The 13,358-nt window shown below is 51.1% G+C and overlaps 6 protein-coding genes across 6 annotated transcripts; 2 read left to right on the top strand and 4 right to left on the bottom strand.

The window, feature by feature from the left end:
• Positions 1-751: 751 nt before the first annotated feature.
• Positions 752-1,507, top strand: N7503_010163 (uncharacterized protein; the record flags this gene model as incomplete). Its single annotated transcript, XM_057069709.1, has 1 exon — positions 752-1,507. The coding sequence occupies one exon, from the start codon at positions 752-754 to the stop codon at positions 1,505-1,507; it is 756 nt and encodes a 251-aa protein (XP_056916320.1).
• Positions 1,508-2,037: 530 nt separating this feature from the next.
• N7503_010162 (mRNA-binding protein RRP12) lies at positions 2,038-6,104 on the bottom strand (the record flags this gene model as incomplete). The annotated part of the gene is made up of 3 exons (XM_057069708.1): positions 2,038-4,023; positions 4,081-5,991; positions 6,042-6,104. 3 exons carry the CDS (start codon positions 6,102-6,104, stop codon positions 2,038-2,040), a joined length of 3,960 nt encoding a protein of 1,319 aa, XP_056916319.1.
• Positions 6,105-6,756: 652 nt separating this feature from the next.
• N7503_010161 (U6 snRNA-associated Sm-like protein LSm1) lies at positions 6,757-7,516 on the bottom strand (the record flags this gene model as incomplete). Its single annotated transcript, XM_057069707.1, has 4 exons — positions 6,757-6,930; positions 7,001-7,116; positions 7,183-7,251; positions 7,330-7,516. 4 exons carry the CDS (start codon positions 7,514-7,516, stop codon positions 6,757-6,759), a joined length of 546 nt encoding a protein of 181 aa, XP_056916318.1.
• A 761-nt stretch (positions 7,517-8,277) lies between these two features.
• On the bottom strand, positions 8,278-9,286 carry N7503_010160 (uncharacterized protein; the record flags this gene model as incomplete). The annotated part of the gene is made up of 2 exons (XM_057069706.1): positions 8,278-8,300; positions 8,353-9,286. 2 exons carry the CDS (start codon positions 9,284-9,286, stop codon positions 8,278-8,280), a joined length of 957 nt encoding a protein of 318 aa, XP_056916317.1.
• A 70-nt stretch (positions 9,287-9,356) lies between these two features.
• Positions 9,357-9,925, top strand: N7503_010159 (uncharacterized protein; the record flags this gene model as incomplete). The annotated part of the gene is made up of 2 exons (XM_057069705.1): positions 9,357-9,711; positions 9,735-9,925. The coding sequence occupies 2 exons, from the start codon at positions 9,357-9,359 to the stop codon at positions 9,923-9,925; spliced, it is 546 nt and encodes a 181-aa protein (XP_056916316.1).
• Positions 9,926-10,941: 1,016 nt separating this feature from the next.
• N7503_010158 (C2H2-type zinc finger protein) lies at positions 10,942-12,189 on the bottom strand (the record flags this gene model as incomplete). Its single annotated transcript, XM_057069704.1, has 1 exon — positions 10,942-12,189. The coding sequence occupies one exon, from the start codon at positions 12,187-12,189 to the stop codon at positions 10,942-10,944; it is 1,248 nt and encodes a 415-aa protein (XP_056916315.1).
• Positions 12,190-13,358: the final 1,169 nt, after the last annotated feature.

The following is a 13,358-nucleotide window of genomic DNA, read 5'->3' as shown; positions in this document are numbered from 1 at the left end:
TAACTCTCTGGCAGTGCATGTGCGTGGATAAACAATGATGTCCAACACGATGTCTGCCTTTGACTTTCACTTGGGGAACCTCGAGAGCTCTACTCCAGAGCTCCATGACTCCATTCAATCTGGAGATTAAGAAACACATGATCTCAATGGCGACCACTCCACGGGTATCAAATAGCTGTCCAGATGAATTAGTCAACAATTCCACCACACAGAAAACACTTCCAGTCCTTTCAACACAGAGGACCCAGAGCTGAACCCGAATTTCGATTTCGTTCGACCCGAAAAATGGATCAGAGCTCTGAGAGCCTCGAGTTGACTCGTGACGACAGTCTCTACATGATGCGAACACTGGAGTGGCATTGGAAAACCTGAATGTTTCTGGCTTCGTCACTGCACTGAGCTCTCAGAGTACCGTGGGGGATGTTATGCTTGGCTTGGTTGATTTGGCTGCATACTATATCGGAAATAGACGCCAACACGTTCAAATTCTTCACAACATCGATGCTCTAGTTCACCCCCGGGAAATACTTATTTGATCTGTTTTAGGTTCTTCTCAACGGGTTCTCCTTTTTTAAAGCGCCAAACACCCAGCAAGGGTTGCATAACCAAATGTTTGCCTTTTTAGGCTTGCGACAACCTTCAATCTCTTTCACAACAGATCATGCCACAATTACTTACCCAAAGAGCGCTCTACGAGCCTCGCGAGCGACCAGCAAGGACTTACTCGTAAATAATATTCATGCTAGCCAACATGCGCGTCGAGATCCCCTGGTCCTTCTTCTGCTTAGTCCTACTCTATGTGACATGGTACAATTCAATCGGCTTATACCGAAATGCAGAGGCTACAAATACCGTGCACGGGAAAGGCGTTCTCATCTGGTTCTTCATCCTCACATTTGTACTTTTCTCAAGTACATTCACACATCTCGCCATTGCAACAATAGAGAAACCTGAAACGGCGGGCAACATCGTCAACCTCCGTTTCTCACTGACAATCTCCTTCTGCGGTGTACTTGCTGGGCTGGGGGCTTTCCCGCATTTCTGGATCTTCATGTACCACATCTCTCCCTTCCATTTTCTGATATCAAGTTTGTTATCTGCATCGGTTGGAGGTGGTCGTGTTATATGCCTGGAACAGGAATTCCTTCATATTGAGCTACGCCCGAATATGACTTGTGGGGAGTATCTGGCTGACTTCATTCGTCTTACTGGGGGTTATGTGGAGAATCCTTCTGCTACTACAACTTGCTCATTTTGTCGTATTTCTGAGACGAATAAGTTCCTGGCAGGTACTTCAACAAATTCCGATGTTGTATGGATGGATTTTGGGATTATGTGGATTTACATTGTTTTGTATATCTTCGGTGCAGCTTTTCTTTACTGGATATGTGGGATCCCCAAGAAGACGAAAGTGCATGAGACAGCTATCGTTGTTGAATGGGAAATGGGAGCTTATTTGTTTATGTCTGGAAGGGGTTTGACAACTACCAGCATAGGCTTCATGTAGGATTAGAAAACATTGAACGGCCCATTTCCAGAGGAAGAAGAAGAAACGAGGCAGCCAGGTCTTGAATCTCTGACCTTGAGCTGATCGAAACCTTGAGAATCTGGGGAATTCTGGACAAATTTGGGGCAATATTTCTGACTGGCTTCAAACAGCCCATCTCCAGTTCCTTTGGAGTCCTGAGACCCGAACACGGTCTATACTGCATTCTAGATCCTACTAATCGAAGATATCTAGACTTTTTCTGAGGATGACCTTATAACTGTAGAAAGGTCCGAGTTTTAACCAAGTAATATGTGAATAACGATAAAGTATAACATTCCATTTCTATGTGCAATGCCCTAACAAACTTTTTGCTCGTAACAGAATCATAACAAAACCAAAAGACAAGTCCAGAACCATGAAGACCAGTGAAACCGAGTCAAACCCCTATTAACGGAATCGGAATCGCCATCGAGGGGTATTTAAAAGGAACGTCTTCAAACAACACCCTTAAACATTGAAAATATGGCATGGCAGGAAGGGACTCGCGTTTACCGTCTTCCACGGCCACCACGATCACCACCTCCACGGCCACCGAAGCCACCACGACCGCGATCACCGCCACGGCTGAAGCCTCCACGGCCACCGAAGCCTCCACGACCGCGATCACCGCCACCGCGACCACCAAAGCCGCCGCGACCACCACGATCACCACCGCCGCGCCCACCAAAGCCGCCGCGACCACCGCGATCACCACCGCCGCGACCACCGAAGCCGCCGCGACCGCGATCACCGCCGCCACGGCCACCCCAGGAAGACCGCTTCTCGATACGGCCTCCGCCTGGGGCACCATGAGACTTGGGTACACCAAGACCACGACGACCGGTGTTCGGGCCCTTATTACGCATATCCTCATTCAAAGCGGCCTCGTCCTCCTCGTCGAGGTCCATGGCGTCGCCTCCACGGCGCTTAGCCTGTCCCATCTTGACCTTACCCTTCTGGCCGCGGCGGACAGCGTCCGGACCGCTCACAGCTGCCAGGTAGGCATTGACACCACCAGCAGGGGCATCACCAGCCATATCGACATCATCATTTGCGTCGTCATCGCCCAGAAGCAGTTTTCCGTCAGCATCGAACTTGGCAGCGTGCTTACGCTTAGAGCCGGGACCGGTGTTCAGGAAACGGAGACTAGGCTTTGTGGTGGAGATATTGGCGAGAGCATCAGGAGCGAGCAAATCAAGCGGGTTATCTTCAGGAGATGTCTCGCGGATGTACTGATTGCTCTGGCGGGATCGATCCTTCTTGCCCTTGATACGGGTGTTTTCGTCGACTTCAACGTCGGAGCCGTCGGAGCCGTCATCCGAGTCATCGGAGTCAGAGCCGTAAACGGCCTTGTCGAAGGCGTTGCCGGTTTGTTGGGCAGGCTTGTCTTCGTCTTCATCGTCGGAGCCGGCCTCGGCGCCTTCCTTCTTCTTGCGCTTGTTACGCTCACGCTGCTTGCGGATGTTCACGACCAGCTTGCGGTCTTCTTCGCCGACCAGGTTCTCCATCAGTGGGGCACCGAAGCGACGGACCAGGCGGTCGATAATTCCCTTGACCTTGCTGCGAAGACGACCCTTGTGCTCCTTGTTCCAGGCCATAAGGTTAGGGACCAGGGTGGACAGACGAGGACGCAGGGTCTCGTCGGGGAGAACGACAACGGCAACCTTGACGAAGCCGAGGACGGAACGAACAATCTCACGGTTGTTGCTGGTGAGGAAGAGCTCGACAGTTGCGACAAGGTCAGTGAGGACTTCAGCGCGGAGCTTAGTCTGGAACTCGAAAAACAGGCGAGACAGAGCTGTGACCGAAGCGGCGACCATGTGAGGGGAGGAACCGGCCAGACCAGCAGAGACCATAGTGAAGAACTCCTCAATGTTGGCGGGAGCATCGGGGGCATCGTCGGGCATGTGGGAGACCAAAGAGTTGCGGATCACAGTGCCAGCAGGGTTGCGCTCGTCGTCGCTGGTGCGGCGGGCAAGGTGAATCAGCAGGTCAAAGGCAGCTGTGCGGGCCTTCTCGTTGCTCTCCTTGCATCCAAGAACAACCTCGGACAGGATAGCCGGGATGAAGTGAAGCTCGGAGGTGGGGAGGTGAGTGACCAGCTCGTGAATGGCGAGCATGCGGTCTCGGCGACCAGAGGCCGGGGTCTTGTCAATTGTGGCGAGCATCAGGGCCTGCAGCTCGGCACTACGCTCCTGCAAGGCAGCGCTGCCAGATTCGGTCGAGCCAAGTCGGGGAATCAGCTTGTAGGCCTTCTTGATAAGCTGCTGATCGGGGTTGGGAGAATTTCCATTCAGGATGGCTGCGGCCATAGCAAAGAGACCGGAGAAGCTGGAACGGGGCAGGTAGATGGACATGGCGATGACCAGATCGATCAAAGTGTGCGAGGTCGGGGGCATCTTGTTAGAAGGATCCTGCTTGACAGGGTTGTTCTGCTCCGTAGCCAATGACTCCTCGAGCATTGTGGTCACCCGAGTGAATGTCTCGTTAAGTTCCTGTTGAAGTTAGCATCATGTCGAATGAAAATTATATGTGGGGAAACCTAGACTTACAGTCTCAGGAGTAATGCTCAAGTAGGCATTGATACACTGCAGAATGAATCCACGGTGGTGGGGAAGGGTCTGGCTGTAAACGTTGAACAGCACAGCGAGCAAGTTGCTAGCGAAGCCAGCCAAGTGGGCGATGTTCTTGGCAGCAGCAGCCTTGGTGATACGGCGCTGCAGGATCAGATCCTCCTCCTCAGCCTCGATGGACAGAATGGCCTGATTGGACTCAATCAGGTTCTGCAGGGCGCGGCAAATCTCGACACGCAGGTCGGTCTGCTTGTAAAGGACATTGGACAGCAGCTCGGCGAAGCTCTGGTCAAAGGACTCAACCACATCAAGCGGGAGCTCACAGTATCCCGGGAGAATGCCCCAAGTCTGCTGGACGAGGGTCTCGAAAATCTTGGCCTCGACAGGCTTCTCCAGGGATTGGAAGTCAACCATCTTCTGGTAGAGGGCCTCACTGAGAGGACCAAACTCGGAACGGAAATGTGCCAGGTTGGTGTTTGTCACACTATCACGGAGAATGGGCAACATCCAAACGCGACCAGGTTGGCCGTTCTTCTGTTCAATGATGTTCAATGGCAGGATCTCAAGGACGGCAGCAGGGCCCATGGCCTCGATAGCACTTCCGAGGACAGCATCTGCCTCCTTCTTGCCGTGGAATGTCTCATTGCTGCGCAGCTCGCCAATGGTAGAAACAATATCAACCAGGAAGGGGCTGGATCGCCATTTGTAGCAGTCGAACAGGGCGGAGCAGACGTTGAAAACCTCCATCCATGCAGCCTGGTATTTGACAGACAGCAATTCAGAGGCCGCACGGGCCAACTTCTCAAGAGTCTTCTCATCGTAAATCGAAGCCTCAATAATGACACTGTTGGGAATGCAGTTGTGCAGGAACGAAATTAGACACTCAGATGCCGAGACGCGAATGTTGTGGGAGGGCGAGGCCAAGAAACCAGCGATCAACTGGAACAGTTCTGGGAGCTTCGCAAATGTATCTTCGGGGGTAATCTGAGCAGAAACGTCGTAACCACGGGACAGGACAGCAATCCAGGGCGGGAGGAGCTGAGAGTCGTTCTGTGCGGGTTTGAGTTCGGTAATAGCGTCCAACAGACGGGGGAGCTTGGAAGAAGAAAATTCATCCGCCATGCCCTCGAAAATAACTTCGAAAACCTCGAACGCGCCCATCGTAATGTACTCGTTCATGGAGCGCGAAGCGTTCATCAGCAGCTCACAGAGCGCCTCAATCTTCTTGCTGGGCCAGCCACCGGATGCCGAAGCAATGGTCTTGACCAACTGCAAAGAGTGAATAATCAAAGGCTCGTGGTTCTCCCGGGACTGCGCATCGTTGCGGTTCTTCTTTTGCTTTGTCGCAGCTGCGATACCGTCGCTAAGAGTCTTCATAGCAGACTCGGCGCACATATCGGCAGCCGGGTGGTCCAGAGACGGGCTGGGAGGGGGGTTCTTGAGCACCTTAATCAGAGCCTCTTGAGCGCGCTTGCGCACCTTGGGGCGATGGTCAACCGACAGACTCAACAGACCGGCCGTGGCACGGCGCGGGCCGATTGCGGTATGCGGAAGGTTCCATGCAGCCGCATCCTGGGCGATCAGCAGCGACTCAAGACTTCCAATTGAGGGTCGCAGGAGTGGTGCTTCGACCTCGGGAAGTGACAATGCAGGGGCGAGGCTGGTGAGGATCTGAGAGAATTTTGAGCGGAGGATGGGAGCAGGGACATATTCGGTGGTGATATCGAGCAGGTAGACGACTGAAGTTGCCAAATCCTTGTTGACGATACCTTGCTCAGCCGACAGCGACTGAGAAAGAAGGGCAAGGAGGGCAGCGAAATAAGCGGTAGGAGAGAAATCGGCCTTTTGATCGCGAAGAGTATCCTCCACTGCAGAAAGCACCACAGCGGTCTAAGACAGGTCAGTTTTGAACGGATGCGGAAAAGCTCGGGGGATCTTACGTGGTGCTGGTTCTGCAGCTTGGGAGACTTGATCTTCTCAAGCTTCTCCGCCAGAGTCGCCATGGTGACTTTGAACGAAAAAGGACAAGGGAAAAGCTGTGCGGGGGAAGACAGTTCTGGCGGTGATGGAGAAAATCGTGAAAAAAAAGGTACGGCGAGTCTTGGCATCTTTATCGATAAGCATCTATGGACCAGATACGAAGAAAACCTCAATATAAGGATAATTTTACATGTAGCAAGTCTTTTCTTTTTTTTTTTACAATACTGTTTAGTCGTTAAATCCCGTCAATTCATTTTTAACTATCAAGCACAAGCGTAAAGATATATGGACCCGAATTGGGTGATAATGGCAATCGTACCATCCACTGTTCCGTATTTGCGAAGCAATGACAACGATGCTTCAAATGAGTATTAGACCAGTGTCGATTGTCCGTAGAGTATCATGAGATTCAAATCCCGGGTATAAGGCCATGTCCACGCCTTCCTTTCGGCCCGAAATGATATAAGTAAAACTCTGCGGTTGGGAAAATCTGTCACGTCAAGTTCCCGCCTGCACCACCTGCTATTGTACATTCCCAACAACAGGAAGTCCCTTGATACCCAATTTTGTGAGAATGGGTACTATTCGGGGTGCGGCCCACCCAATGGTGCCGAGGAAAAGAGCTGGAAAGGTGCCCAACCGCAAGATCGCAGCAATAGAGGCGGAGAGAATAATCTAGAACAAGATCTCGCCGCTGTGCTCAGGCTCGAATCCCAGAGCCGAAAGTTCAGTGTGTCGCTTCTTGTCACCGCTCTTGCGCTTGTTATCTTCCTGCTTCTTGAGTTCGAATACCTCCTCGAAAGGAGCTTTTGTTACGGTGGAAGGAATCTCGTCTTCGCGGTCAAGGTCCTGTAGACGAAAATAAATGCTGCGTTAGCCACCGACGTAAAATATATCGGATCGAAGCAACGGTACATACCACTTCACCCAATAGCAACACGTTCTCACCACGCACAAGGAAGATCCCGCGTGGAACATCAGCGTAGAGTTTTCCGGCGTAGATTCGTTCGACAGTATCTTGGAGAACAAGGTTCGCTAAAGGAGTGGAAAGTGACAAAGGATGAGCCATGATTCTTCAAGATTGCGCGCAGATGTCCATACCGAACTGATCCCAGCTTCGCAACACACCGACTAGTTTTCTCCCATCGCGCAGGACGAGGACTAGCTTCTCTGTTCAACAGAAGAAGACATCCGAATCAGTAAATGCAGTTATATTGACCTAGTACCCTTCTAGTCTGGCCAACCTACTATCTGTCAAGTCCAGCAGCTGTGCGGCAGTAGTGAACATCTGTGGCGGAAGTTGCGGCGGGCCCGAAGTAGGCATTTGACCGGCAGGACCAAGCGAGTTCTGTTGTTGGAATTGCTGTTGCTGTGGCTGCTGCTGGGGATTCCGCTGCGCATTGGCAGGGCTCTCGTTCAGCGATAAGCGCTCCATGTCGTGGGCTGGATGAGGTAGTGGGGGTGAGAAAGTGGGAGATCGGAGGCCGCAGGTCGAAGTAGTTCGAGCCCGGAGAAGATGCGGGTTCAAAATTTAGTTTTGGGATTTTGAGGAAGACACTCTCATTCTATGGAGGGCTGGATCTGTAGAATTGGGAAGACAGCTTCAAGTCGCGGCCATGAAGTTCTCCAGGTCCAATGCGGGCAAGGGAATGTTTGTCTTGTTTGCTTGGCCTCGATCTGATCTATAAGATCCCGCTCACCTTCTTTTCGCCTGATCCGCCCCTCCTTCTGCTTGTCCTAAGGCATTCTGTATGCATGAGCAATCGAGCTGCTACTCTCTTCTTTAATCGAACGTGCTCACAATTGGGCTTATATCCTCGTCAAAGCATTGGATATCTACCAATGCCACAATCTCGATCTCTACCACGATCCAGCCTCAAGCAGCACTCCTACCAGCAACACGCAAAAGAAGCTATTATTATCAATATTGAAAAATAGCTGATCTAGTCAACAACAGAACTATCACACAGTGGTGCATAGGGAACTGCACAACATACATACAAGCTGTATAACATGAAACAAAGCAACGGGGGGAATATTCGCAACAAGCACAATCAAAAACAAACTAGACAAAACCCCCTCAAGGTCTAGGTGGTTGAAATCCTAACCTCAAACTTGACATCCCCAATAAGAGGGTTCTTTTAAAAAACCCCAAAAAAAAATTCAAACAACACTGACCCCCCTGGTGGCTCCCCCTCATCCTCTCTTCCCTCCTCCGACTATAAGGCGCATAGTACGGCTCATCCGATGACCCAATACTAGCTCGCACACCATCCTGCGAACGATGATATGCCGGACTCGACGGTGCAGGCGCGAGCTGCATAGCCTTGAACTGGGCATCAGAAATGATGCGCCGGTTATAGAGGTGCCGCATGAGCTCGAAGTCCTGTCGACTTCCCGCTAACGTCTGACCATGCTGGTAATGGGTTTCAGCGACGTGATTGAGCATGCGATTCCAGGCAGAATCCGAGAATTGGGCTTGGCTTTGATTATCATCATCCTTATCTTGAGAGAGGACAGACGCTGAGTTGATCGAGCCCTCGTTATCTCGACTAAGAGTTTTCTCATCGTTCGGCTCGGATATTGAAAGAGGAGAAAGAAGCAGTGACTCGTCATCGCCCTCATCAACAAACTCATCAGAACAGAGTGGACACCGCGCCGTACGTGGCGTCGGATGCGTGCGAAAGTGACTCAAGACATGCGTTTTCCACTCCACAACATCATCGAATGAATCATGACAATCCAGCATATGGAATAGACACGTGTAAACACTCTCTCCAGGTGTCCGCGGCGCAGCATGATGATCCGCGATACCAACCGAAGCGACCGAAGCAGCAGACGGTGCAGCAGTACCCCACGACAAAGACGAAGCACGCGACGAGTGCTGTATGGAGCTATTTTGTCCATTCCCAGTTCTACTCCCCGAAGTCGAAGAGTTCATAGCCGTGATTACGGGGGCTAAAACGTTACCATCATTTCCATCCCCAAACAAAGAGCCTCCAAATCCAAGACCGATTCCTGGCCCAAGTCCAGTGGGAGAAGAAGTCTCCACGGACGAAATCGAAGAAGAAGACGACCCGCTCGACAGGCCCGGCGGGGCGGGCGAAGATGAGCGCATGCCACCGACGATCGTCACCTCAGCTTGCTTTTTGCGGGAGCGGGTAGATGGGATGGGGTCCGTATTTGATGAAATGTGATCTCTCATCTGTGATGACGGGGACATGAATAAGAGGGGGAAATAATCCGTGATAGGTAGGACCCCGAGATGCGATGCGATGCGATGTGATGAGGTGCAGACGCACGAGATTCCTTTCAGCTCGGTTCCAACAAAAAGAAGAAAGAGAAGCCCCCAAACAGACGAGCGGCAAACCAAGCTATTCCAGGCTGCAAGTGCAACTGCGACGCTGGGTCGAGTCTGGGTCTGGGTCGTGCTCACACGCAGAGCAGACGCACGCTCCGACCTGCTCCGCACTGCTCAGGGCGCGGGGAGTTCACGGGGCCACGGAGTTACGTTACTGGGATGGCGTCAGAGCCGGCCTTTGCCTCTTATCGCATCATCTCGCACGAGACAAGACAAGCTGGAACGGATATCTTACCCGGCCACGACAAAGCGAAAGATGAAAGAAGAGGGTGATATACTTACAGTCTAGCAGACAAGATACTACGGCGTGTTGAGGGTGGGCAACGATCTTTTGCCCCAGTAGGTAAGGAGCAGAACACTAAAGGAACTGTCAGCCATGCACGACAGTTCAAGTCTAATGTAAGTGCCGGCGTAGCCCGACAGGAAACTTCTGCAGAAAGTTTCCTAGTGGCCGGACTTGATACAGCCAGTAACGTTGAGTGATCATCGTACTTACAGTCGAGTCAGGCCCAGACTTGGAAACGACCTAGCTTCATCATCTGCTTAGCTTGGACCTCGGATCGTACCTCATATGTACGCACAGGTACAGGTACACTTGATAGTGGAGAACCTTGGTGGGATGTTGATGTACCTACTTCAAACACACCAAGTATACTATCGCACTCGCGGGATCGATAACGGGATCTAAATGCGATATAGCCGAGGATGCATGATATTAAGATTTCACCAAATACCTGAGTAGGTACTCAGTTGTAAAATAGATACAAGAAAGAAATCAAGCATGAACTTTCGCATTTGAAACGCGGGACTTTTTTCATTCTTTTTTTTTTTTTTTTCCGCGCTAAGCATTGGAGGGGGAGCGGGGGCGTCGGGGGCTAACGTTTGGGCTGTGCAGTAGTATGTTGGGAGCGTTTGTGTGTCTGGAAATCCTAGTATAAAATTAATGTTTAGAACGGGATGATCGTCAATTTGTATATAAAGTAGCCAAGTCGAGGTGATATGTATGCAAGATATTGGGTGTGTTGCGCATGAATCCTTGTTGTGCAGGGAGGGGTAATTTCGCAACCGACCTACTCCATAGTCCAAGTTTCACTCCATAGGACTTGTAATTTGTCAACAAAATACTGCAGTGTTTACTCGAGAGATTTACTGTTTAGGCATTTCAATAAGAAGTTATCCGATGTTTTTGATTTCCTGCAAGCAGGTAGCAAATTAAGGGAGTAAAGTTAAAAACAGTGGTCAGAAGTAGAATTGAGACCACAGGCCTCAGAGAGGAGAAGTAACCGAAGAAGTTTTGGACTGAAAGAAAAAAAAAAACAACCACAGGGAATTCCCATCCATCTATATTTAGTTCGACGCCTCAAAGAATAAAAAGAAAAAACCGTCCACCTGACACCATTGATGCCCGCAAAACAGGGGAAATGAAAAAAATGCACAAGTCTATTTCGTTTCGTAGCGCGCATAACACAGATTGCAGGACGTTAAAGGGGGACAGCCGTTTAATAACGGTCTGCCAAGTCACCGCCGGCAACGGAATTGTTGGTGGATGAGCTCATCGAGGAGAATCCGGTTGCGGGGTTGAGCATGTCCTGGACAGCAACTTTCGGTACCTGGGGTACAGGTAGCTTGCGCTGTGTGCCGTCAGGTTTGGACATGATGTCGGTGATACTTGGGCCCATATGGCCTTGGCCGGGGCTGTAGTAATTCGGGCCCTCTGGTTGGGGCTCCATTGGGGCCAGGGCGGGAGTGTGCTGGAGAGAAAGGTGGCGAATGGAAGGAAGGTGCAGCTCGTTGGCTCCCAAGGGACGCAGGCGAGGCGAGTGTGCGGGGGTAGCCAGAGGAGTGTGGTCGGGAGTGGGAGAGAGCGAATCGTGTGAGAAAGTAGGAGAGGAAGGAGCAGTAGAGTTGGGCGAGTTAGGACGAGAGCGCTTGACACGATGTTGGCCGTAGGCATCGTCGTCCTCGTTAGAGTGCGAGCGGGTCATGTTCTGGGAAATAGCGTAGGCGGAAAGCGAAGGAAGACCACGACTGCTGTGCTGACGCGAGCCAAAGATGGGGTGTCTGGATCCGTGGTATCCCATGTGATCGTCACGCTCGACCTGCGAAGCGGCCGTCGCGAGCAAGTTGATGTCCATCCCTGACGAAGCACGGTCGGAGGTGCGCGAGTAAGGACCCAGGTTGGAGCGCATGTGATTGGCATAGTTGGAGAAGGAGTGAGGCGGAGAGACATCCGGGGACCCGACCTGCGAGACCGGCGCGGAACGAGTAATGGGCTTGCTGGGAGGGGGCATCATGTTGGCCGCGTTACCCATGCTCACATCCTGACCAGCAGCAGCAGCTGAAGCCGCAGCCAAGTGCTGGGCCTTGTTACTCCGGCGCGAGTTGGGGTTGTTGTGAATACGTGAATGACGAGTCAATTCGTCGGAACGGCTGAATCGCTTTGTGCAGCCGGGGAACTGGCAGGCGTGAGGCTTCTCACCAGTGTGCGTGCGAATGTGCCGAGTCTGGTGCTCCAAACGGTGGAAGGCCCGATCGCAAAGGGGACACTTGTACGGGCGAGGCAGATCCTGGCGGACCTCCTCGTTGGCGGGGCGCGCACCCTTCATGAGAGGCGGCAAGAGGCTGACTGAAGAAGCCATGGTAGAATCAGAGTCGCCGTGGATTGGAGATTGAGGTTGCGACTGGTGGTCGACTGCTTCCGGATTCAGTAGATTGGAGAAACCCACTGAAGAAGCTGGGGGTGGCATGTGAAACTCCTCAGGAATGGACCGGGGGAGAATTCAGAGTTTATGTAGGGGGGCCGAGGCGGATGATTTATGACCGCTAGGATCCAGAGCTAAGAGTTGGACCGGTCGATCTGCACCCGAGGGGGGAAATAATGTCGATCGGATGATGATATTTGTTTTCTTTCGCTTAGCCCAGATCGGGATAATTGAAGAGAATGAGCAAATATGGGGGAACGAGTCAAGAATGGGAAAAGGGAGAAAGAAAGAATCTGGAGACGACGATCTGGGGAGTAGGTAGATAATAAAAGGGAAGGGGGGGGGCAAGGAATGGAGGGGGAAGGGAGAAATCGGGGAGGGCTTTCTTCGGGATCGGATTTGGGGCAGGAAAAGTCAGTTAAAAAAAAAAAAAGAAAAGAAAAAAAAAATTGAAAAAAGGAAAAAAGACTTATCGGATACAAGGTTGAGGGTTTACCAGTGTGGGGGAACGGGAAAAGGGAAAAGGGAAGAGGAACTGGGGCAAGACTTGTTTGGGAAAATGAAAATTGAAAATAAAATTTCTTTTTTTGATTTTTCAATTTTCATTTTTCCCAAAAGAAATTTTCTTACCAAATCAATCCGGCAGATCGATTTGGCCTTGCCTTGACTTTTTATTTTTCCTAATTTTATTTTACGGGTCATGTTTCTTAGTGGAATGCCTTTTAATTGTCATATCATAGTTATCTATCTTACTATATCAATCTCTTCTATTGCCCAGGGATAATCCGATGTTCATGCAGCCGGGGAGGAACATGACCGAAAGGAGTAGTCGTAGGAAAAAATAGGAAAAACGGAGAAACCCAAGAACTACGTACTCCAGATGTGGGGACCGGGCTAGTCCCGACGCTACGTAGAACTGATTATGTGAAGAATCCCGTGTGGCGTGACAATCAGTGCGTGTCCCTACACCCGGCTATCGCGCATCTGGAGAAAGCTGGAGATCCAAAAACGGGCTTATCTTGGGGTTGCAACCCCGCCCTATCATTCCATAATATAACACACAACCTTTCAATCCAAAGTTTGATTAGCCTTGGTGATAAAACTGATGATGCTCGGTGGCGACTTTTGAACGGTGCCTTCTCCTCATCGGGGAATTCGGGAAGAACAGTCTAGATTGGATGGATCATGGTTATCATGAAGAACTGAGTTCAGCT

Source organism: Penicillium pulvis (genome assembly GCF_028828015.1).
Source record: "Penicillium pulvis strain IBT 33274 chromosome Unknown scaffold_8_segment0_segment0, whole genome shotgun sequence".
In the NCBI taxonomy this organism is placed as follows: Eukaryota; Fungi; Ascomycota; class Eurotiomycetes; order Eurotiales; family Aspergillaceae; genus Penicillium; species Penicillium pulvis.
This window is presented reverse-complemented; position numbering and strand designations above follow the sequence as displayed.